The sequence below is a fragment of the Populus nigra genome, chromosome 9, assembly GCF_951802175.1.
Source record: "Populus nigra chromosome 9, ddPopNigr1.1, whole genome shotgun sequence".
Classification (NCBI taxonomy): Eukaryota; Viridiplantae; Streptophyta; class Magnoliopsida; order Malpighiales; family Salicaceae; genus Populus; species Populus nigra.
Genome location: NC_084860.1, coordinates 10688891 through 10713603, shown reverse-complemented (window position 1 = coordinate 10713603; position 24713 = coordinate 10688891). Strand labels below are relative to the sequence as shown.

Below are 24713 nucleotides of genomic sequence, written 5' to 3'. Positions count from 1 at the left end.
ACACGGCTGCTGGTTGAGCTAGCAGGCTGAGTGAGAGCTCCTACCAAGATTAGGGACGCTAACATAACAGGGGCAGGAGACATATCTTTAAGATCCAAGAACGGGATATTCGCATAAGTCAAGATAATTTAAGTAACTCCGTTTAAATTTACTAAAATATAACCTGTGATATGTTAAAAAAATTAAATCAATTTAGATTAATTTGCTAATAGCAATGGTGAGATTGAAATAAAAAAAAAAGTTAATTTTTTAAAGGAAAATCTTGTAAAAAATAAACTGAAATTAAATAATATTAGTATTTGTGTGATTAATGTCATGGGAATATCTAACATGAAAAAATTCAACCAATTATTAAAATCTATTTAGTATAAAAATTCCCCCGATTTAATTAGAAAAAAAACAAATCTCACCAATAAAAGACAATTACACTAACAAATTCTATGTCACCTAGCCAATAAACCGAAGCCGCGTGTGAAGCTCATGTTAAAAGCCTGTCGTTTTCAGAAACATACATGTGTAGATAAATAAGACGCAGGTGTGCGATAGGAACATATATACGATAAGAACAACTGGGACTTTTAACAATTTTGGCAAACTTATCTTTGATTTTTCTTTTCTATTAAATAAATAAATAAATGCTGAAGCCTGAAGGGAGAGGGCGACACCCGACCTTTGCTTACACTCAATGCTTATTATGCACAGGATGACGTGTAGGGTTGGATGCACCCATGCATGCATTTGCTTGCTCTGGCGGCCCATCATGTTTCTTTCTCAGGCGGCGCGTCAAGACTGGCCAGACAGACACACTTCATGATCTCCGTGACGGAGGTGAAAGCTGCCTTTTTGATATATATATATATATATATATATATATATATATATATATATATATATATATATATATATATATGTCATGATTAAGAGCGTGTTTGGTAGTGTGGTTGCGGGTGCTTTTCAAATAACTTTTCGTGCCAAAATACATGCCAACGATGTTTTTTCATCTTTTAAAAATCATTTTTGACATCAGCACATCAAAACGATCCAAAACATACAAACCATATTAAATTTTAGCAAAAAAAACAATAAAAAATTTTCAAATTTTTTGAGAACGCGACCGCAGCCGCGTTTTCAAACGGTGCCTAAAAAGATTATATTCCATGCTTATCTTTTTTTTTTTTTTCTGTCTAATGCAACATCCTAACATTATCTTAAGAATAAATATTATAGCTGCTTATATATATTTTATTATATAGCCCCAACAACATTAAACCTTCTTATATTTAAACAAAAGAAACTTAATTAACCATTTTATTAATTTTCTTGATCAACAGCATTACGGTTTGTTATTACTAACCTATTAATACTGATTATCATGTTGTAAATGTCCCAAACCGTATATAAAATAACCATTAAAAAAAAAAACGTGAGATAGATTATTATATTCTTAACACAATAAAAGCACTATAAAATATTCTAGTATTAGTATTATTTAGATCATTATTCATGTTACGCTGCGAATCAAATTAAATTTTTCTTGGACAGAAAAAATTATTGAGGTGTTTTTAATGTCATTTTTAAAAAAATTATTTTTAACTATTTGGAAATTAACATGATATAACTTAGTTGACTTGACAGGTTTAAAGACAACCTGAATAATCGATAAAAATATAGTTTGACATAAAAAATCAAGACAACATCTTTTTTTAAATATTGAAACAATAATATATTATATCAACTTAGATAAACTCGGGTTAACCTGTCAAATCCGTTACCTAGATTATGAAATCTTGACAATTCTATTGAAAGAAAATAAAATAAAAAATTGTTTTAAACATAATCTTTAATCAACTCAATATTAAAGGATGAAATTGAAAATAAAATTCAACTAAAAAAATGAATCAGCCCAGCACGACTTGACTTGCCAAACATGGATCATGAGACTAACATAACCCTATAGAAAACAAATCAAAATAAGTATGAAGCTCAATTCTCAATCAATATTGAATGATGAAATTAAAAAAAATCACTTAAAAATATGTTAAAAACCACTCAAGTCAACCGACCAAACTTGTGACCTAGGTCATAATACTTGGATAACACCATAGAATGCAAACAAAAAAAAATTATGAAACATAATTTCCAATCAATCCAAAATGGAAGGATAAAATCGAAAACAATTTAACTAAAAAAAGTTAAAAAAAAACTCAAGTCAACCGGCCTAACCTACAATCCGGATCATAAAATGGTGATGACCCCTTAGATAGGAAATGATAAATTATAAATCTCAATTCTCAATCAACCTAATGTTAAAAAATTAAATTGAAAAAAAAGGACAAAAAAATAACCTCAGTCAATCTAGATCAAAAGACTGGGATAACTTCATATAAAGCAGATATAAAAAATTATAAAATTTAATTCTCAATTAACCTAATGTTGAAGAATGAAATTTTAAAAAAATAGAAAAAAGGACAAAAAAACCGGAGTCAACTTAACTAACTAGCAAAACTTTCAACTCAGGTCATGAGACTATGATAACCACATAAAAAAAAGAATAAAAAGAACTATTATGAAGTCCAGTTCTCAATCAAATCAATGTTGGAAGATGAAGTTAAGAAAAAAATAATTAAAAAAAGGATAAGAAAAATAACTCGAATCAACATGGATAACTCGCAAAACTCATGACCTAGGTCATGAGACCAAGATAACTACATAGAAAGAAAATTAAAATATATCATGAAGTCCAATACCTATCAAACCCAATATTGAAGGATGAAACTGAAAAACAAAATTAAAATTAAAAGCAAATCCTAAAAATATTTTAGAACCAAAGTGAATAAAACCTTGATATTTTACTATTCATTGCTACAATGAAATTCCAAGTCTATTGTATATGTTAATACGTAAAACAAATCTTACCTCTTATTTAAAAAAAATACAAACTAGTATCAATGAAATTATTTAAAAAATCTTGGCAATTCCTAAAAAAATAGGTTAATTTTATTTTTCATTTCTTCAACATATACAATCCTACATGACACAAAAACTTTTATTATTGTTTTAGATTAGCTTAGACTTATTTGAATGAAAGGATTTTGCTAACCTGCATTTGATATTGTAAAGTGGAATCATACTAAAGTATAGTGATGAAGGAATATTGGCTCAAAACTAGCCACTTGAAAGTGGACTTAAAACTAAACCTATTGATGGTCTAAATAGGCTCAAAATCAAGCCTAATGCTAAATAGAAATAAGTTCAATTCATGAAACTGATCATTCAAATGAAGTGGGCTCAGGTTACACCTAAGGAGCCTAGTCCATTTTTTTTTTCATGTTTTAAGCAATTGTCCCTTTCAATGTTGATATAAATCCTTACCATCATGGAGCCCACCAAACAATGTTAAAATACACTTATACCATGGGCATGCCCATTTGAACATCCCATTATGTAGTAAAGAATGTAGTCATCAACTTGAATGTCTTACCTTACAAGTTAAAAGTGCAACCACCTATTTGAACATCTTATTTTATAAGCTGGTTGTGTGGTTATCTACAATAAAGGTAATTATGCTTCATGATTCTTCTTATGGGTAGGATACACAGTATGTTTGCATCCCTTCTCCTCATCATGCAAAATCATATGATGAATGAGTGTTTAAATACTCATTAATCATTATAGGCATACTATGCTCATTTTTACTCAAAACTACATATAAAAGAACATTCTCTTGCATTCCATATTCTCATTTGACGCATTAAATTACTCGTACATATTTGGTAACCTAGTCATCGAAAGGTCCTCTATCTTATATAAAGAACTTTTTTTGTAAGATATTTTTGGTTAACTAAGTCCATTAACTAGTTGTGGAAAACCCATGATTATTAAAAGTTTGTTGTAGGCTTTGTCAGTAGCGTTGCTTGTGCAAAATTAAAGAAAAAATAGTTCATTTCCTTTCCTTCTTATATATTTATAGTTTTTTTTCATGGTTAACAACCTAGAAACGCTTTCATGGTAAAGTTATTGATCTCCCTATGGGTCTTCTAGTATGCCCTCCAAAAACCTTTAACAACTAGCCTTGTAAATAAGCGTATATAAGAACAACTAACCTTTGACAACCTTTATTAGGTCCTTACTATGGTTATTATAGCTATACAAGAACAATTTGAAGATTTGCCTTTCCATTACTAAAGGGCTTAACTACAAGCTCTACCACCTACACCATCAAACACATGTTTACAACTCCAATTTCTAAAAAAGGTAGATCAAAATGACATGCAAGAGAGTAGGCAAAAGCGTCATCACTCATAAACTCTATTTAGAAGCCACTCTCTTTATTGCCAGGAACATTCTCAAACTAGGTATTTCATCATTTAATCTTTAAAAGTCTAGAAATAAAGCATAAACTAGTCATAGATATACAAGTGATCATCTTCATCGCTCCTCCTTAGAATCTTACTTGGTAGTCTTGAGTAAAAAAACCTTGACATGAGGTAAGACTTATGATTATACGATGTGCTAAGGATGAATATAGCCTTAACTAAGACGAGATTATTTAATATATAAATGAGTATTGGACATCTATCTTTTTAAGGATTTTATCCTTAAGAATATAACCTTGGATAACTATAATGAGCTCGTGAAGCTAAAGGAACGTATACAAAACATATGAAATAGCCTAGAACTCGTTATATGAGATAGCGAGGTATGTGCAAGACCCTCTTGTACATGTTTCATAGATTCGTCTAAGCATGGTATCATAGATTTTTTTAAAAAAGAAATGAACCAGTAGGGACATAAAGAAAAAGTCAAAACTTTGAGGACCCCTATCTCCCACCATAAGAGGTGGTGAATGACATCGCTTATACAAGAAGGAAGGCAAAGAAGCAACACACTTTAAGTGGTGGTTAAAGTGCCTCTACCCCTCGCAGGCACATGTAAATATGCATTACAACCCTGGAAACTCTTCTGCGTGTGTCTAATACATGTTGTCATTTTCATAATTGATTCTAGCCATTTTCGCCTAACTCTAGCATATTTGAAGGTCAATTTTAAACCCCTAATGGATTTTTGAACAATTTTAATATATTATTAAATTCTTTATGACAAAATATTGATTATTTTTGATGATTTTTAATTTATTATGAATTATTATAAATATTTAAAGTGTTAGGATCCATACCATTATATTATAACCTTAGGGGTATGAAGTTGTCAAGGAATTGTTTTAGGTTGAATAAGGATTGAAATAAATACCCTACGATGGGTTGGGAGGATAGGAATTGATTTTGGTTTATTTAAGGTGTATTGGTTTGGTCTTGGAATGAAATTTGATATGTGTTGATATGTTGTGCGTGGATATTCTTTTTGATTTGTTATGTTGATATTTATGATAATTATTTTTTATATGTTATTTGTATATGGATGTTGTTTTTTATTTTCCATATAGTGTGTTCATGGTTTTAATATACAATTTCTTTGTGTATTAATTGCTTTATTACTCATGAATCCATCTAAAATAAATGAACCATCTTTGGGTGTTGTCCTATATTAATAATGAGCGAGTAATAAATTGATCAATACATAATTTTATTGTGTTTGAAAATATTATTTTCAAGATATGTTTCCTTGCAATTTAGTTATATACTAGTCACTTTATTATTCATAAATTCACCTAGGATAAATGAATTGTCATTGAGCATTGTCTTAGGTTAATAATGATTGGGTAATAAATTGATTAGTACTTAACTTTACTACATTCAAAAATATTATTTTTTTAATATATGTTATAATTTTTTTGTGTATTAGTCACTTTATTTTTTTTAAATTCACCTAGGATAATTGAGTTGTCAATGGGAATTGGCCTAGAATAATGATAAATGAGTAATAAATTAATTAATACATTACTTTACTATTTTTAAAAATGTTTTTTTAGATATGTTTCATTATAATTTTATTGTATATTAGTCGCTTTATTATTTATAAATCCACTTAGGATAAATAAATCATCTTTGGGCAGTGTCCTGTGTTAACGATGAGTGGATAATAAATTAATTAATATTTCATTTTATTATTTTATTGTATTAAAAATATTTTTAAAATATCATTATTTCTGTGTAATTTTGGTTTTTCAGATATAATAATATTTTTTTCTTTTATGAATTTCACTCGTGGGGTTAATGGTGTCCTTAACAATATATTTCTAAACTATTATTCTAGTTATCTACTTAGTCATTTTCAAGAAGCAGATTCACTTATGGTGGCCACATTGTTTTTAAATTATAAAAAGTACATTATTATAAGACCTTTTACATTATTTTTTTAATCATAGATTTATTTATAAGTATTCAGTTGTTATTCAAATTCTAATATTTTATGCTGTGTTTAAGTTTATTTTGTACCTGTTTTTCTAGAATCCCTTTCTTTGATCAAGCAAGCAAATTTGGGCTAGATCGGTGTGATCCCACGTAGACTCATTAAGTGGCTTTCAACCTCATTACAATCAATATGATCTTGAACAAATTTATATCTATAGTTACAATAAAACTAAGTGCGACTATTTTCTTTTATTTTTATTGTTTTTACATATAGTTCGCCTAGATATCCACTATGACAAAACAAAAAGGAACAACTTAAAACAATGTCTGACCTTTAGTATGTGAATGAACATTTCTTTCAAGGGTTTACTTTGTTTATTGGGTAGCAAAATCTCAATTATTTAAGTGAAAGAGGATGCGTGAGAAATTTCTCACGCATGCACCAGTACTAGTTTCAGCTCAAGACTTGATTAGTAAGAGACTTGTAGAGTGGCAAATGCTTCAGTACTTTACTAATGTATTAGTATTCGACGAAACCTCCAAACCAATAATCATACATTCCTAGAACTAACTAACTAACAGTTGTTTTTCTCTTTGCAGCATATACCAAGATTCATATGGTGGTTGAAGTACTTTTTTTTCATTTACTATGGGTTTAGGCTTTTGTTAAAAGTTCAATATGATGGTGATGAATTGTATGAGTGTGAAAGCAAAGGAAGGTGTCAGCCTCTTCAAGCATTAATAAAAAAAAAATAGCTTAAAGTATGTTTAAATGATAGTTAGAAGTTATAAGCATTTGGATTGCATCAATGAATAATAAAGAGAAAGTTGCACTTTTATATTTGGAGGCTATGATTTACCAATTTGAGGTAAAAAGCAAGGAAAAATCAAAATTGACAGAAGAAGTCATATGGTATACCGTATGATGTCTGTACATGAATTAAGACTTCATCTAGTTAGTGCCTTTTATCCAGTTAAAAATGGGTTAATTTTTTCAAGTGTTTAACTTGTCTTAAAGTGGATTTAAAATTTAAAATTGGTGAAAGAACAAATATAAGCCCTTCTCATTCTTTTTCAAAGATAAGATCCAACAAAAAAAAAAAGAATCTTATAAGAGATAAATGGTACAAGGTAAAACACCACTGCTTAAATTTACCTTTTTTACAGGAACCTATAAAAATGCCTCTGCTTAAATTAAAAAGTTATTTTGGCTTCTTTGATAACTGCTCCGTTGGAATAACTTAATAAAGATCTTAAAGACAAAAGTACATGTTTTTGGATTTAGCTCTCTATTTGCATCTTCGGTTGAAGATGCTCTAAGATTTGTTTCTTATTATTTTAATAAATTTTTTAAAAAATAAATTATTAATAAATTATTTTTCATAATATAATCAAAAATTAAAAAATATTTTTCAATTTACTTTTCATGATATTATCAAATATTAAAAAATAATTTATTTTTCTGAAATTTATTTTTTAAAAAATTATTTTTTAGAAGAAAATTATATTTTCCTATAAGAAGCCCGTGCGCTTCTTGCACTCTATTCCTCGAAAAGCTCATTAAGGTTTGCAGGTCTTCCTCGCTGATCTCCGCTTACTCTGCTCTCTTGAAGACAAGCTCTCTAGAAGACAAGCCGACTAAACCATGGTTCACGTCAATTTTTACAGAAACTGTATACCCTCTTTCTCTATGTCGCTACCTCCCTAATCTGTTTTAGGCGTTTGTAATGCTTAGTTCGATATGTGGGTGAATCTTGAATATTTTTTCTTCCTTACATCCTCTTGGCTCTAATTATTTTTGTGGATACCATTAGTCGCCGTCTTCGCACATAATATCGTTTTGTAAGATTAAATTTTATCTGATTCCGTGCGTGTCTTAAAAAAAAATCAGATGAGAATGAATATCCAAGCCCGCAAGATTATAATTTTTACCCGATAATGGTAGCAAGGCAATGGTCTTAGATCGCGTGGTTTTTTGTGAGACAGGCATTTTGTCTGCTAATTATTCAGGACAGACAAAACACTAGATTTGAAAATTGATTATGAATGCTAGGTAGTAAATATGATATTGTTTATTAGAAATTGAGTAACTCTGTATCAGTTGATTGGAAGCATCGTGCTGTTCTAGTTACTTGATTTTGTTTATTAGAAATTGATTATGAATGCCAAGTAGTAAATATGTCAAATTGTTGTCTCCTCGACATTGCGTTGCAAGATATTTTCTCTTCGTTAGCAATAAATCGAAACCTAAGTAATCGACCTTTTATTTTTAATAGATATGAGTTTGGGTCAGCAGCCCATTTAATTTTCTGATCCAGGACAAATCTTAGAAACTCATACCTTTTATTTTTATCCCCTTTTATTCGTCATCAAAAGCTTAAAATAGCTTCTAAATTTGGTGATCTTATTTTTCTGTCATTAATTTGAATGTGCATTTTGGGTGGTTCTAGATGGGAAGACTTTCAAGAAGCCACGGCGTCCATATGAGAAGGAACGGTTGGACGCTGAGCTGAAACTTGTTGGAGAGTATGGGCTCCGTGCTAAGAGGGAGTTATGGAGGGTGGTTAATATGCCCTGAGCCGCATCCGTAATGCTGCAAGAATGCTTCTCACCCTGGATGAGAAGAATCCACGCCGAATATTTGAAGGTGAAGCCCTTCTCCGCAGGATGAACAGGTATGGTCTTCTGGAGGAGAACCAGAACAAGCTTGATTATGTCCTGGCCCTCACTGTTGAGAGCTTCCTTGAGCGTCGCCTCCAGACCCTTGTGTTCAAGGCTGGCATGGCGAAGTCTATTCACCATGCCCGCGTGCTCATCAAGCAGAGGCACATTAGGTAAAATTAGTTATTTTTTGTTTGCTAGAATAATATTGTTGTTTCTTACATTATTTTTATTGTACACAATTTGGTTGCTTACTTAATAAAGTGTCTTTCTGAATAGTAGTTGCTCTTGTTCATTAGTTGCGTACTGTGTTAATGGTGTTCTATGCTCCTCTTTGGTTGCTGTTTTTTAATTAAGGTACTTGCTAGCAGCGGGGCAAGTGTAGATGAGTGACTGTTTGTTTATGAATGCGAGTATTTTATCATCAAATTGACAGCTTAGAAAAAAAGTCTTTACAGCATTTCTAATTTTAGGCATGTAAGATTGCCCTGTTTTTTTTTTATTTTTTTTATTTTCATAAACTTAATTTGGATTAATTAAAGTTGTGGTTTAAATACCAAAATATCTATTTCATATTAAATAGATTTTACTCTTGTTTCTTCAATTAAGCACAGCATAACAAGTTACTTTCCATGTACCCTACTCTCCAATGCCATTTGTTTTGTGGAGTTCCTCCTTTTGCCATTCTTTCCAGAGCTTTCAAAAATTGGAGAGGTGCCAGTACAGGGGTGAGCAATGCATTTGTTCCTTGTCATCAGTGAGCTCGACTAGAATTATCAGTGGACATATTTTATTGCCCCTAGTGTTTTACCTTTTTTTGGTTTCCTGTATGTGTCATATAGGCTTGTTCTTAACTGGGAGCCTAAAATCTGCAAATCCACAACCCATTTTTAGTACGTTAATAATTCATTTTTATACATCGAGGCATATATGAGGAACTAATCTACGAGTTTTCTTTCTACGAGAAATATGATAATAAGACTGGTAATTCATTGGTATTACCTCAATGGTCAATTTATCATCTTTCTTACTCGGGGATTTTTCTGTTACTATAGTTAGGAAGCACTATATTAGAATATGGAAGATTGCGTGTGAGAAATGCCACATTCTGGATCAAACTTTGGTTGCCAATGCTCTGCTTGCTCTGGGCTGTTTATCCCCTAGAAATAGTAAGAGAATTTTGTTGGAAGATGCTGATGTAAGTGTTTTTCTTCCAATGCTGATTTTATTTATTTTATTCTCAGGGTTGGAAGGCAGGCTGTTAACATTCCATCTTTTATGGTGAGGGTTGACTCCCAGAAACACATTGATTTCTCTCTGACAAGTCCACTTGGAGGTGGCCGTCCTGGAAGAGTGAAAAGAAAGAATCAGAAGGCTGCTACCAAGAAGGCTTCTGGTGGAGATGGTGATGAAGAGGATGAGGAATGAATACCTGAATAGTAGGCTAGTATCTCTCAGAACCTTGTATTCAGTCCCTTTTTAACTAAATTTTCATAAGGATATTTGGTTGTATTCGAACTAGAACATGATTTTGTTTACTAGCGAAAAATTAAGGTCTGATGCAGATCTGTATTTTTCTGTCAAATGCATTAAATGCCTCTTCTTTGTAGGGGGCCTTATGAGGGCGGTTTAATAAGGTTGTATTTGGAAAAAGTGTTTTTTAATTGTAAATATATTTAAATATTATTTTTTATTTTTTAAAATTTATTTTTTATATTAGTATATCAAAATAATTTAAAAAAACAAAAAACATTAATTAATTAGCCCTAGTTTCAAAAAGTATTATTCATCCCAATAGTTTTGAATCCATTTGTCATTATTATTTTCCTCATTTTCATGTTTTTTTTCAATTTATTTTTAAAAAATAGAAAATAAGAGAATTTCAGTTGATAATATGAAAAATGGAAAGATGTTATTTAAATAAATAAAAAACTACTAAATTAAGTATAGCTTAAGTGACTTTATTTGTTACTCCATCCTCTCCAACTAAATCATTTAATAATAATAACATTTAATATTTATTGTCTTTCATTCCCTTTTCTAATTTATTTCTCCACCATTAGCCTTCAAATCTATAAAACTATCCAATGCAATATCAAATTTAAAGTTCAAGCCATAAGCTTTAAAGACCTTTCAGTTTAATTTTGATTTGAAGTTTTAGAATAATTTATTTTTATCCTTTACCTCTTCTATTTTAAGTTAATGAAAACTTAATTTTTATAGTTTATCAAAATTAATTTATTAGTTCATGCAAAAATAATTAATTAATTTAAATAAAAACTATTAAATTAAGTATAATAATTTAAATAAAGAGCTTGACTTGCAATCGACTAACAACCCTATTATCACCTTATTATCATGAGCACATTGAATGTTAAGGCATATAAGGTACTAGCACGACATATAATATGTCTAGCACGGCATATAATGTCTTTGGTTTTGAATTGATTGAAGGGGAAGTAGGATTTCTTGATATTGAATTTAGATGACTTTGATTTCATCTTTGGTTTGAAGAAAGCAAAGGTTACTTTAATGTCATCAATACCTTCACGGTATCATGGTTACTAATGAGGTATGTCCTTATTTTGTTCTTATTGATGGTTAACAATATTAATAAAGGGTAAGACATGGTTTTCAACCATTTCTATTAACGAAGCAATAAGTAAGCGTGAGGAAGTCTTCCTTACAAGAATAATGAATAAGAAATTGGACCGGAGTGGTGAGGTGTCGAGTGCTACTGCATAAATGCCTGGATAATATAAGTATGTAATGCTTTTAGAGTTGTTGAAAAAACATCTATTTAGAAGGGGTATTGATAACTGAATTGAGTTGGTTCTAGGAGCAACACCACTATCTCATCCCTCATATCGTATGTCACCTATGGAATTGGTTGAATTGCGAAAATAGTGGGAGTTAATTGACATTAGATTCACTCAACCTTCCAAAGCTCTATATGGTGCTCTTGTTTTGTTTTCGAAGAAGACAGATGAAAGTCTTAGGATGTGTGTCGATTACCAAGTACTGAATAAGGTGACTATCAACAACAAATATATAGTACATTTGATTCAAGACTTGAAGGAGAGTCTAAGTGGAGCGTCTATCTTCATAAAATTGGATTTACAACTAGGTTATTAGCAAGTGAGGATCGATGAGAGAGATGGATAAAAAATAATGTGTATAACGAGGTATGATGCATGCAAGTTTTTGACAATTCCTATTGCTTTAAAAATACTCTAGCTACATTTTGTAACTTAATGAATTATTTGTATGAATACTTAGATGATTTTGTTGTGGTTTATCTCGATGATATTGTAATCTATAGTAGGAGTATGAGAGATCACATAATACATATTTCAAAGGTTAAGCAGGTTGAAGGAATATAAAATGTATGTGAAAAGAGAAAAATATGAGTTTACAAGGGTAAAAATTATGTTTTTATGTCATTTGATGGATAAATATATGTTGCGGATGGATCTTAGAAAAGTACATGCTATTTTAGATTGACTAGTGTCAACAACCATCCTTGAGTTGCGGTCTTTCCCTGGACTAATAATCTATTACCATAAAAAAAGGCAACTCTTATCTGATTTGTTAAAGAAAAACTAAAGGTGGGAATTGATAGATGGATGTCAATGAGCTTTTGATAAGTTGAAAACAATAATGTCTTTTGCTCTAATGCTAAGATTACCAAATTTTGAGTGTTTAAGGTGTATATTGATGCTTTAGATAAGGTAATTGGTGAGGTATAGGTACAAGACACATGTAGTGGCATTCGAAAGCCAAAACTAAATGGGGCTAAACAAATATACTACACACTTGAGAAAAAATGACTAACAGTTGGAGCATTGTCTTGGTGTGTAGGGAATGTATCTATTAGGGCCTATGTTTATGGTAAAGATGAATATTATGACAAATACTTACATAAGAAATTGTCATAACGGCAAGCTCGCTGGCAGGAGTTTCTGACTGAATATGATTTTGTGTGGGAACATAAGCCATAACGACACAACTAGGTTACAAATACTTTAAAGAGGTGAGAGGTGCTTACTACTCTATTTTTTATTGTGCAGGTGAAATCTGATATGCTGGAGAGATTACATCAGGTTGTCAAAGAAGAAACAACCTATATGAAGCTGATTGGTCTACTAGGAGAGGGAAGTGTATGATGATATTGGTTGGAAAATGGCATTTTTTTTTATACAAAAGAGGTTGAATATATATGCCCAATGAGAAGCTAAGGAAGCATTTGATCATGGAGACTTATGATCTATAACGAGTAGGTCATTCGGGAATGGAAAGAATAATGGCATTTTTGTTCCAAACCTATTACTAGCTAAAAATGGTAAAGGAAGTCTCTAGGACCCACGAACTTGGAACTACGATCAAAATGGCAGGAATTGGGTCATGACATGAACTATATGTAAAATTATATCTTATGTTCCAACAAAACAAAGTGTTTTGAAAAAAAAAAAGGTGAGGTTGTTGCAAACATTACCCTTTCAAAAAAGACCATGGGTATTGGTTTTAATGGATTTTGTTGTTGGGTTTCCAAAAGTTCATGTTGGTAATGGACAAGTTTACCAAATATGCAGTATTCATTGCTACTCAACAATACGAATGAATAAGGTAGTTGCTGGTTTGTTTTACTAAAATATGGTGATCAAGATGTACAGTTCACAAGCAAATTTTGAACAGTTTTGTGTTGCTGATGGGGATTAGGCTGAAGTCCTACATTACCAATCATCCTCAAAATGATAGGTAAATAAAGAGAATCATCGCCTTATTAGACCATGGTTATTGGTTTTAATGGATTTTGTTGTTGGGTTTCCAAAAGTTCATGTTGGTAATGGATAAGTTTACCAAATATGCAGTATTCATTGCTACTCCAACAATACAGATGAATAAGGTAGTTGTTGGTTTGTTTTACTAAAATATGGTGATCAAGATGTACAGTTCACAAGCAAATTTTGAACTGTTTTGTGTTACTGATGGGGATTAGGCTGAAGTCCTACATTACCAATCATCCTCAAAATGATAGGTAAATAAAAAGAGAATAATCATCTTGTTAGAGGATTATTTGAGGAACTATATGATTGCAATGCAAAGGAATTGGTTGGAGTACTAGATAATTCTCAATTTTATTTTAATCTCCACGAGTCTTCTACAATGAAGGCATGCTCATGGGTACTCTAAAAAATTACTCTACTGTTTGAATTAGTATTGGAAGCACAACCCCAAAATCATTTGGAGATAGCAATGAAAAAATATGGCGAAAAGATTCTAGTTGCATAAAACTTTGCTAGGGAGAGGCATTAGCTGTTTGAACGCCTAACATAGCTTTTGCAAAGTGAATAAGTTACTTGAACAACTGAAACTTTGTTGTGCAATATAAATAGACCATACCATCAATTAGAAAAAGATGGCCAATCCTTATATATACAATTTCGATACAAATTTATCTTTTTTTAGATGTTTTATAACTTTACTTACCACTTTTGTTATTCCTTTCATTATTTTTTTAGTACTTTTGAATTTATGCAATTCATCTAATCTCTCTTCTTGTTCTTCTTAACGTGTAGGCAAAATTAACTTTTCTTAAGGTTAGAAAATCTAGGTATTCCACATTCCACTTGATTTTTTGAGGTTGCTACTTGTTTATTCTTAAGGCTAAGTTTTTATTGTATAGTTTCTCCTTATTGAAAGATATTTTTGGAAGGTATAAATAGTTAATTAATAGTGTAACTGATTAGAAGATTATTTGACATATTAGTACTTGATTTAGAATGATAAAAAAAAGAAAAGAAAAGTGAATTCATTGCTTGTAAAGCCAATAAATATTATACAATGAATTCAATTACACACTTGATTCAATATTGTTTCAACATGCAAAGATAATTAGTTCCTTTCATCAACAAGGATAAGATACAAAAAATTGGTTAAAAAAATCTATCAACATTACAACAAAACAACAAAGAAGTTTAAAAACGAGAAATGTATAAGAGGTGTTACCCTAAAAGCACTTTTGATAAATTTAATAAATTAGATTACATTAATTTGTTAGAATTTCATGTAACATTAGTCATCTTTATTTTATGGAAAGTTTTTAAATTAAAAAAAAAAGAACATAGAGATTTTAAATATGCATTAACTATATCAAAATTGGCAAAATTAAAATTGGTGTTATTTGTCACATCATACTTGGTTGATTTGATCAATCAATTTTAGTACAGGTGTGATGGGGTTAATATTAAATAATTTAAGAAATAAATTAATATAGGGAGGCATTGTTTACACCAAAAATAAATATACATGTATCAAATATAAAGAACATTGATTGTTCACCATGAAGTAAAGGAAAAGTGCTGAAATCAATCATGAAATAGAAGAATTGACTAAGTTGAAAGAGTCCTCGATCGACTAGAAGTGTTGAAAGAGCAGTCGATCAATTGACTAGAAGTCATGATCGATTAGGAGTTTGAATATATGTATAACTAAAGAGATACAATGCTATTCATGTCGCATGGTGACGTTGAATGGCGAGCTAAAGTGAGCCTTTTAAGAGGTGTTGTTGGGAAAGGAAAAAGGTTTTGAGTATAATCATATGATTATGATTATAAGGTTTAGGAGTTGCCATCTAGTATTAAAATTACTAGGAAACATATGGTTTGCGAGAGTCCGGGGTAACAGACTGGTTGTGCAAGGGGAAGATGCATCACCCCCAATGCAACTTATCTAAGGTAAGTTACATTGTTATTTGATTGTTTTTCTTCGTCAAGTTTTTATTCGTAGGTTTTTTTATAAGGTCTAAGGTAGATCTCACCTCGTGAAGGAATCTCTACCTTATTGGGTTGAATTCTAACCATTCTAAAGGCTAAATTTCAAAATTGCATTTATTTCTTTGTATCTTTAATACTTGAGGGTATAATACTCTAGAGTGTAGTTTTACACCCCAAAACATTAAAATCTACATCTAAACCATAATATAAAATGAACAAAAATGATTGGTGAAGGGTTTTTGATATTTTGGTCAAATCCTAATGGATAACCATAAACTGGTTATGATATTATTATTTTTTTGCATTTTTAAAACATGAGAAAGTTGCAATATATTATTTTTTTTTATGAAAATATGTTTGGAAAACTTTGAGGATCTGACCGTATGCATGAAAACAAAATATTTTTTTTTTTGAAATGAGAAATTAATTTAAAAGTTTTGAGATTTTTTGGATTTTCAATTTTTTTTAAGAAACGTCTTGAAGAAAACCGAGTATTTTAATACCGGATTCATATCTTACAATGTAAATATACAACCCGATATTATGCAAATTTGATAGAAAACATGTGATAAAATCATAATTTTTTTTAAACAACTTTTAATTTTAAAAAAATTATTGTTTGAATATTATATTGTTTATTATTATTATATTGGGCTAGGCTCGGCCCAACCAACTAGTTCGAACCCGGCTGGGTTGGGTTAGGCCAATTGGCGACTCAGCAAATTCGATCCTTATTTTTTTTTTACATTGGGCTGAGTTGGGCTGGAAAGGAGTCTGACCCGCCTAATTTAATAGGAAAATACCATTTGCATGCAAAAGAATTGTGCATGCAAATGGCTATAGAGGGGTTCCAACAGGAAAAAGAAGAGGAAAGCTTGTTTGGATGGGGGAGACAAAAGGTTGGCGATGATCTTGGTGTTGCAGGGAAAATTAACAAGTGGTTGGTGGCGGCGGAGGAAGTGGCCAAAGTGGTAGCTGAGATGGGAGGGAAGAAAAACTGGACAGAAATGGTTTTTTTTTTTCACAACTTTAGCTTCTCATTTCTCCTTCCTCAAGTCATGAAATCCACTCTTATTCATAAAGGGTGGAAGATGGATATTTTATATTTAATAATGTCAAAGCTTGACAGAAATCCATTATTATTCATAAAGGGTAGAAGATAGACATTTTATTTTTAATGGTACCAAAGCTTGACCCTTGATTTGAGCTAGAAGGATCTTAATTGTTGATTCAAAGTAGCTATTATAGGCTATCAGATTTGTTGCAGGAAAGGGTTGGTCAGTTGGTCACTTTAGGGTAGTGCCACAACCGCTATGACATCAATAGTCAGATGTCAGGTTGTCATTTGCATGCAAGTTTTACCAAATTTGATGGATAGATGAAATATTAAATGCCTTGGGAAGATGACCCCCTTAGTAGCCTTTTTAGGTAAAAAACCTGAAGAAGAAGATAAAAAGTTAACCCAAAACGGTGCTATTTTGATAAAGTTTATTTTAATCTCTCGATTTATGATTTCCCTTAATTACACCCCTGATTGACTTCAAACTTTCAATTTTGTTCAATTTTGAATCTGGCGAACTTCAATTTCAATCATAAATTTCAACATCTTTTTTATTTTGATCATTGATTTTGGATTTTTTCAATTTAACCATTAATTGACCATTAAACTTTCAAATATCTTCAATTTCACCCTTGATTTGAGCCAATTAGGTCCTTAGAGTTCGATGCTTTTTTCAAAATGGTCATTTGCTGTGAATTTATTCAATTAGCCCTTAATTGATCCTAAAACTTTGATTTTCTTGCATTTTTTACCACAATTTCAATCAATTGCCTTGATAAAAATTAAATTTGGTCTCTTAAAATTTCAATCTTCTTAATTAAGTCCAAATTGTGATCCCGAACTTAATTGTTTACCAATTAAGCTCCTAATTAAATTAATTTGACCCATTTAAAGTATAATTAAGTCCTTGCACCTAATTAAATCCTTTAATTGGACCCAAATTAATTCTTAAACATAATTGAACTTTAATGTGGCCCATGATTAAATCAATTTGGCCTATTAAAAATTTAATTATGTCTTTAGACTTAATTTTTATGGAGATTCGTCTAATAATCATGTAACCTGACCTTGAGTTTGCGTTGTCTCTTTAGTTTTGGGTAAAATGGGGTACAATAAGGCATCTAATTTCATTCAAAATTATAGCTTAATGTTTCTATATTTGAAATCCTCTCAGCTTGCTTTTGCCAAAATACTAGTCTTCTTGTGGTTATTATTTTATTTTTTATTTTGGAAAAAAAGTAAATTTGGAGAATAATCCAAAAATAAGTTATAACAATTCAAAATAAGAATCCTCAACTATATAAACTAATTAAAAGTTAGAGATTAGACTATGATTTACATGTGTATTAATATAAGAGAAGTTTGGCTTCTATTAGTCTCTTTATCTAATAAGAATATTTATATAGGATTAGAATTACCAATGTAAATGAGATTTAAACTCTATACAATATAAATAGGACCAGATACCACCATAAATGATAGCCTACATCATATATTTAATTTCAATAATTTATTTATCTTTTTTTTCATAAAGATTTATAGTTTTCTTATTTTTTAAAATTATTTTATTTATTTTCTCTACACTTTGATTTCTACAAACTTATCCTTCCTTAGAACTCTTGTATTTTCTATACATGGTGATGCTTTTACAACAGGTTACCTTTACTGATGGTACAAGGCTTGAAATCTCTATTTTGTTTGATTAGAGGTGGTTGTAATCTCATTGCAAATTCAATCCTAAGAAAATCTAATTAGGATTAAGAATACTTGTTTTTATTGAGATCCTATATTGCAATTAATAGAAAATTTCATCAATAGTTTTATCATTATTATTTGCGTGTTTTCAATTATAGAGTCTATTGTATATAATAATCCTTAAAAGGATGCTATGATGATAGATGATCATTTTATATCATGATTCATGATTAGCTAAGTCATTGGCTTTAATATTATTTTCTATCACTAAAAAACAGATTAAATAAAAAATAAATTATCGATAATATTTTTAGCTATTGCATAATACAACGTTAGAGTGGGATGTTCACATTTATATTCACCAACTAATTGATCTATAATAAGCAATAAATCCCCAGACCTATAATTAAGCCTTATATTCAACTTGGTTAATAACACGTGAAAAGTCAAGTTAAAATAATAAGATCACTTTATGATCTAGTATAGAAATTATTATCACTTCTATAATTTTATTCTGGTTTTTAACCTATCAAACCTTATTTGACATATAATAGATTTTGCAACAACACTATTTATATCTTATTTTGATTTAGGATCGATATCAAGATAGGGATGTTCAACAAAAAAATTAGCCAAAACTTGTCACTCTTTGTGGCATGTAACATAGATTAAGTTCAAATAATACTAATGATTTCTCAAGAAATGTTTAGATAACATGATTTTATCAAATCTATTTTATAGATTACATATAAATGAATTGGTGATATAAACAAGTATAATTGAAAAAATGCAAAATAAAATGAGACTACATCATTCTTCAACCTTTGTATGGATCAACTTGGCCTTTAAACATTCTTTATGGCATGTAACCACTAACATAGATCAAATTCAAATAATGCTAATGCTAATTTATCAATTTGATCGATCTCTCAAGAACTCTGTTTTACAAATTATGTATAAACATAGTTTTTTTTTTATTGAAATATATTATTCTTTAAACCTTTGTAAGGACATGATTAAGACGATACACAACCTATCTATACAATGATAAACATAGCTTTTTTTTTTTTTATCAAAGTATATTATTCTTTAAACCTCTGTAATTTACGGCCGTCACATTCAACCTCGTAAGAATTCCTGCACAACTGTTAATCATCTTATTAAACAAGTTACAAAGAGCGTACACTGCTATACTATGGGCAAATATCTTCTCATCCATCTCTCTTCTCTCTCAATTCAACAAGTCTTCAGGTAAATTGTCAAAATTGTTCCAGAGCTTGAAAACGAAACCCATATGAAAATTAGACGTTACAGGGTGAAATTATGCAAAAGAATTCTTGAACAAATTTCATACACGAAAATCTTATGCGTAGCAAAGTCTTCAGGTAAATTGTCAAAATTGTTTCAGAGCTTGAAAACGAAACCCATATGAAAATTAGACGTTACAGGGTGACTTATGCAAAAGAATTCTTCAACAAATTTCATACACGAAAATCTTATGCGTAGCAAAGTCTTCAGGTAAATTGTCAAAATTGTTTCAGAGCTTGAAAACGAAACCCATATGAAAATTAGACGTTACAGGGTGACTTATGCAAAAGAATTCTTCAACAAATTTCATAGACGAAAATCTTATGCGTAGCACAAGTCTTCAGGTAAATTGTCAAAGTTGTTCCAGAGCTTGAAAAGAAAACCCATATAAAAATTAGACGTTACAGAGTGAATTATGCAAAAGAATTCTTGAACAAATTTCTTATACGTGCGTAGAATAGATGATAAGATATACTATATACTCGTAACAATAAAAGAAATCTGTGTCTGTTCGTATAATAAATTATAAAGAGAAGAGCAACAACTCCACTTGAACTGTATGGAGCAAGAAAATTTGCTATAACATGTCTAGGACGACGAAAGAATTAAAACCAATCCCTCGAGCAAATCTCCTTCCAAAATTCGCCATCATCATGGCATGTTCAGTATCCAGTGGGGAACTTGCAATTTCCAAATCCTGCAACACACAGTATTTCATCGTGTCAGGTGATGAGTTTAACATAGATTACTTGAACATGGCTGCAATTACACACATCAATTAGGATAAAACAAGCACGTAATGTTGAAAATCTCAACATCTTATCCCTTCCTTGCTAATTTTCACACTCTTTTTTTTTTTTTTTTAATGAAGACTGTCTTATTCTTCAACGTCTACTCTATCTGTCCACAGAACGAGGTCAATTATTATCTCCTACTTGCTAATTTTCATACTCTTTTTTTTTTTTTTAATGAAGACAGAATGTCCTATTCTTCAAAGTCTACTCTATCTGTCCACATAACGACGTCACACTTATGACTCCAGTTATAAATAAGCTAATGTCTCCACGGTTCATCATGTCAGCGTACTGTCAAAAGTAATGTCTTTGTCTATTTTTCAAACTACAGGGTAACGCATAAATTGTTAACAAATATTTGCCCTCAATCTGTAATTGGTTTAAAATTATTGGATTCGCTGCATTTCATGTACAAATTCCAATACCCTAAGTGTATGATAATTTGTTGGGTTTTTTTCTTCCAAGCGGTCGGTGTTTTAGGAAGGAAATCAGATTCAAATCCAAGAAACATGAACTGACTCTTTTAATGGCGGAATCATATTTCATAAATCACAGGTTAACTGGTGAAAGTGGTGAAAAGATCATTGGTTAGATACTTACTAGGTTGTTGCGTAACCACATAAGCCGCGCCACCAAAATCACAAGTACCGGCACCACGAGCTTTCTTTTGATAATAACTGTTGAAGGCATACGATGCGTGCGCCTCCACCGTGTTTGGATTGTAGCACGTGGAACCGGCCTGAATCGGACGGCAATCAGCCCCTCCCTCGCCACAAGCATAATCGAGCCCAGCTTGGAGTTTCTCAGCTCCCGCCTTCCCATTGGCCACGCACCAAGTTTGACCCACTGATGATGTCGTCGATACATCACCGCCACTCTGTACGGACGGCGCCGGACTGGTGCTCTTGTTGACCGGCATTGACTGGCCATTCCCTAACTGCTCGAGCGTAAACGGGACGTCGTACACTCTCTTCTCATTTGGATAAAACAAACCATAGTTCCTTTCGGATGTGGGACCCGGTTTCTCGTTCTCATTAAACAATGCAAACAAGTAAACGTTAAGTGGTTCCTGCGGTCTCAGGGGGGTCCCATTTCCTGTCAGAGCTCTCTTCACTAAATTTCCGTTATACGAAGCCGCATTTGCTTCACCAGCACCAATCTCATCCTCGTCCCCCAAGGAAGGCCAACCAGTTTCTGTCACCACCATCTTCACGTCGTTGTATTGAATAGCTGACATGGCTGAATGAACGGCGTCGAGCTGGGCCTCCAAGAGGCTATAGTATTTTAACCCGTTACCCGAATCCACCACACCCTGGTTCTCTTTAAGCAAAGCATAATCCAATGAGATTACGTCAGAGTTTGCAGCGTATGCGAAGAAAGGGTATGCGTTAATCATAAGATATGACCCGGTTTGACGTAGAAAATCCAACATTGGTTTAATAACGGGTCCAATCAATTCGGTTTTGAAGGATCCGGCTGAAGACGGGTAGGAGCTTTGAAGTGCACTGAGAGCGATAGGAGATGAGATTTTAATAGAAGAAAGATTGAACTTGACAAGAGAATTGTGAACATTCTTCATGGCTGGTACAAGGAAAGGTGTTGTGTTTTTTGGGTCAACAAATACTTCATTGCCAACAGCAATAGCTTCAATCTTTGTTTGGGGGAAATGCTGAGAGATGTTGCCCTTGACCCAGGAGTCAGCAAATGACTGGTCTGCTGCAACAGAGGAGAGGAGCTCGTTGGGGAGCGCCACAACAACGTTAATGGACGAGCCGGCGAGTGCTGTCAAAACGTCTGAGTCTGTGTCGTAGAGCTTGACCCTGTTGATTCCATGTGATTTCAGAAGGCTCACCACTTCTGCTGGTGCTGGCAAGTTGTTGGCTACTCGGCCATAGTTCACTCCTATCGTACCTGCAAATTAATAACATTACTATATATACAAGATAAATGGGAACAAAACAATTACGCACTGCAAGAAACTAAACTTGAAGAAAGGTATACGTACCAGCAGCGAAGGCATAGAAAAAGGAAAATGAAGGAGAGAAGGAGAGTAACAGAAAGGAGAAGGTGAAAGTACTAAGGGATGTCATGCTCTGGTGGTTCTCAGAGAGAGTGCAGGGCTAGCTAGGGATGGGATGTGGTTGGTTCTTTTGTGCTGGGATTCATTTTTATAGGCTGAATTGGGTGGGGTTCGTCATGGGCAGGTGGGGTTGGAGAGTGGTAATTGTGGTGGAGCCCACGTTGGTTTTGCAGAAAAATACACAACCCGATAGGTAAATACGGCTACGCGGAGCCAACGGAAACCACCCACCACCCTTGACACTTTCTGGTGCGGTTGGCGTCGGGTTGGATATGATATCTTGGCTCAAACTCAAAGCCACACGGCCGTACACGTGTCTAATATCATTTAATGAGATGATATAGCAGGAGGACTTCTGGTGTCTCTGTTTACACAGTTCTCGTAATAAATTTTGTTTTTTTAAATTATATTTTAGATATTTTTAATGCGCAATGTTGAAATATTTTTAAATAAAAAATAATATCCGACGCTGTACCAAAACACACCACCTTATCATCTGAGGCGTGGTAGCAGTATGGTGGCCTACTTTTCTGACTGAAACGCATCATTTCATGGCGTTGGACATAACGGATCTTTTTGTACTGCGGATGGGATTTCTTTTTATTATTATTATTATTATTTTCTCTCGTCTTTCACCTCACAGAGATACAGACCATCGATCTTATAGTGAATTACTAAATTGGGTGCCCTTTCGAACGTTGGATTGCCAGCTGTATTGCTTTGGCTTGGCTGTCTTGTCTTGTCTTGTGTTCGTTAAGCAATGACATTACCATGTGGACATTGTTTTTTCTCTTCGTTATGATGACAAGTTATGTTTTTTCTTCGGTTGTTCAACTTAAGGTAAGGTAAGGTAAGGTAAGTAGGCTTGAATCCAGCTTGAATCCAACTATTAAATTCCTCTTCTTTGTTATTGCGTTAGTTAAAATTCCTTTTTTAAAAAAAATAATTAATTTTATATATATATATATATATATATATATATATATATATATATTTAGATAATTTTAATGTACTGATATTAAAAATAATTTTTAAAAAATAAAAAATATTATATTAATATATTTTCTGGTGAAAAACACTTTGAAAAACAATTGTTACCATAGTTTTGAAACCCGACCCGGCGGGTTGACTCGGGACCCGACTGACCCGGTGCTGGAACCGGTTCGGGTTGATAAAAAATAGGATATGACCTGGTGTGACTTGGTGACCCAGCAAAACCCGGTGAAAAACTTGGTTGCAACCCGTTGACTTTTGTTTTTTTTCTTCTAAAACGACGCCGTTTTGAATTTTTTTTAAATAGGGATTGACCCGGCCGACCTGGTGACCCGGTCAAAACCAGGAACCTAGGCCTTAAAGCGGGCCAACCACCGGGCCGGGTTTAAAAACTATGACTATTATCACATTTTCAAATACAAATAACATCGAAATATACTGATATTAAAAATAATTTTTAAAAAATAAAAAAATTATATTAATATATTTTTAAATAAAAAATATTATTAAAATAGAGAATGATCAGGTTTGTGCATGTACAAGGATGTGGTCCTAGCACCTGTGAAAGCGTGTGAAATGCAAAAGATGACCTCTGTAAGTTATCTTTTTAATGATTTTTTAATCTTATCTTTTAGTCATTTGATTAATTACAACTTTCTTTAACAATAATTATTTTGAGAATCGAAACAACAAACAAAACATTATATAAAAATAAGATAAATAATTGAAAATCTATGTCTTGTACTTGGTTTTTTTTAATCACCAACATAGCAATCTTAATGGATCAAAATTAAAACATATATATAGTTATTTTCAAAATCTATTGGGTATGGAAATTATAATCAATAAATAAAAACATATTAAACAAAACAATCAATAAAAGTAGTGACATGTGATCTCTTAGATCATTAGTAATCTTTTATTAAAGTCAATTTTAGACTTTTGCTCTTCTCTATCCAAGGCTTTCTATAAAATAAAATTTATTGTTGCATAATCTTAAATCACCATAAATTCATGAATTGACAAGTCTAGACT

The 24713-nt window shown here is 31.8% G+C and overlaps 1 protein-coding gene and 1 pseudogene across 1 annotated transcript; one reads left to right on the top strand and one right to left on the bottom strand.

Moving 5' to 3' along the window:
• The first annotated feature begins 7956 nt into the window (after positions 1-7956).
• On the top strand, positions 7957-10515 carry LOC133702678 (small ribosomal subunit protein uS4y-like; annotated as a pseudogene).
• Positions 10516-20302: 9787 nt separating this feature from the next.
• On the bottom strand, positions 20303-22764 carry LOC133703889 (glucan endo-1,3-beta-glucosidase 12-like). Its single transcript, XM_062128615.1, has 3 exons — positions 22611-22764; positions 21206-22516; positions 20303-20508 (listed from the first exon to the last, which is right to left on the bottom strand). Exons 1-3 carry the CDS (start codon positions 22693-22695, stop codon positions 20474-20476), a joined length of 1431 nt encoding a protein of 476 aa, XP_061984599.1. The 5' UTR covers positions 22696-22764; the 3' UTR covers positions 20303-20473.
• Between the last annotated feature and the right edge of the window lie 1949 nt (positions 22765-24713).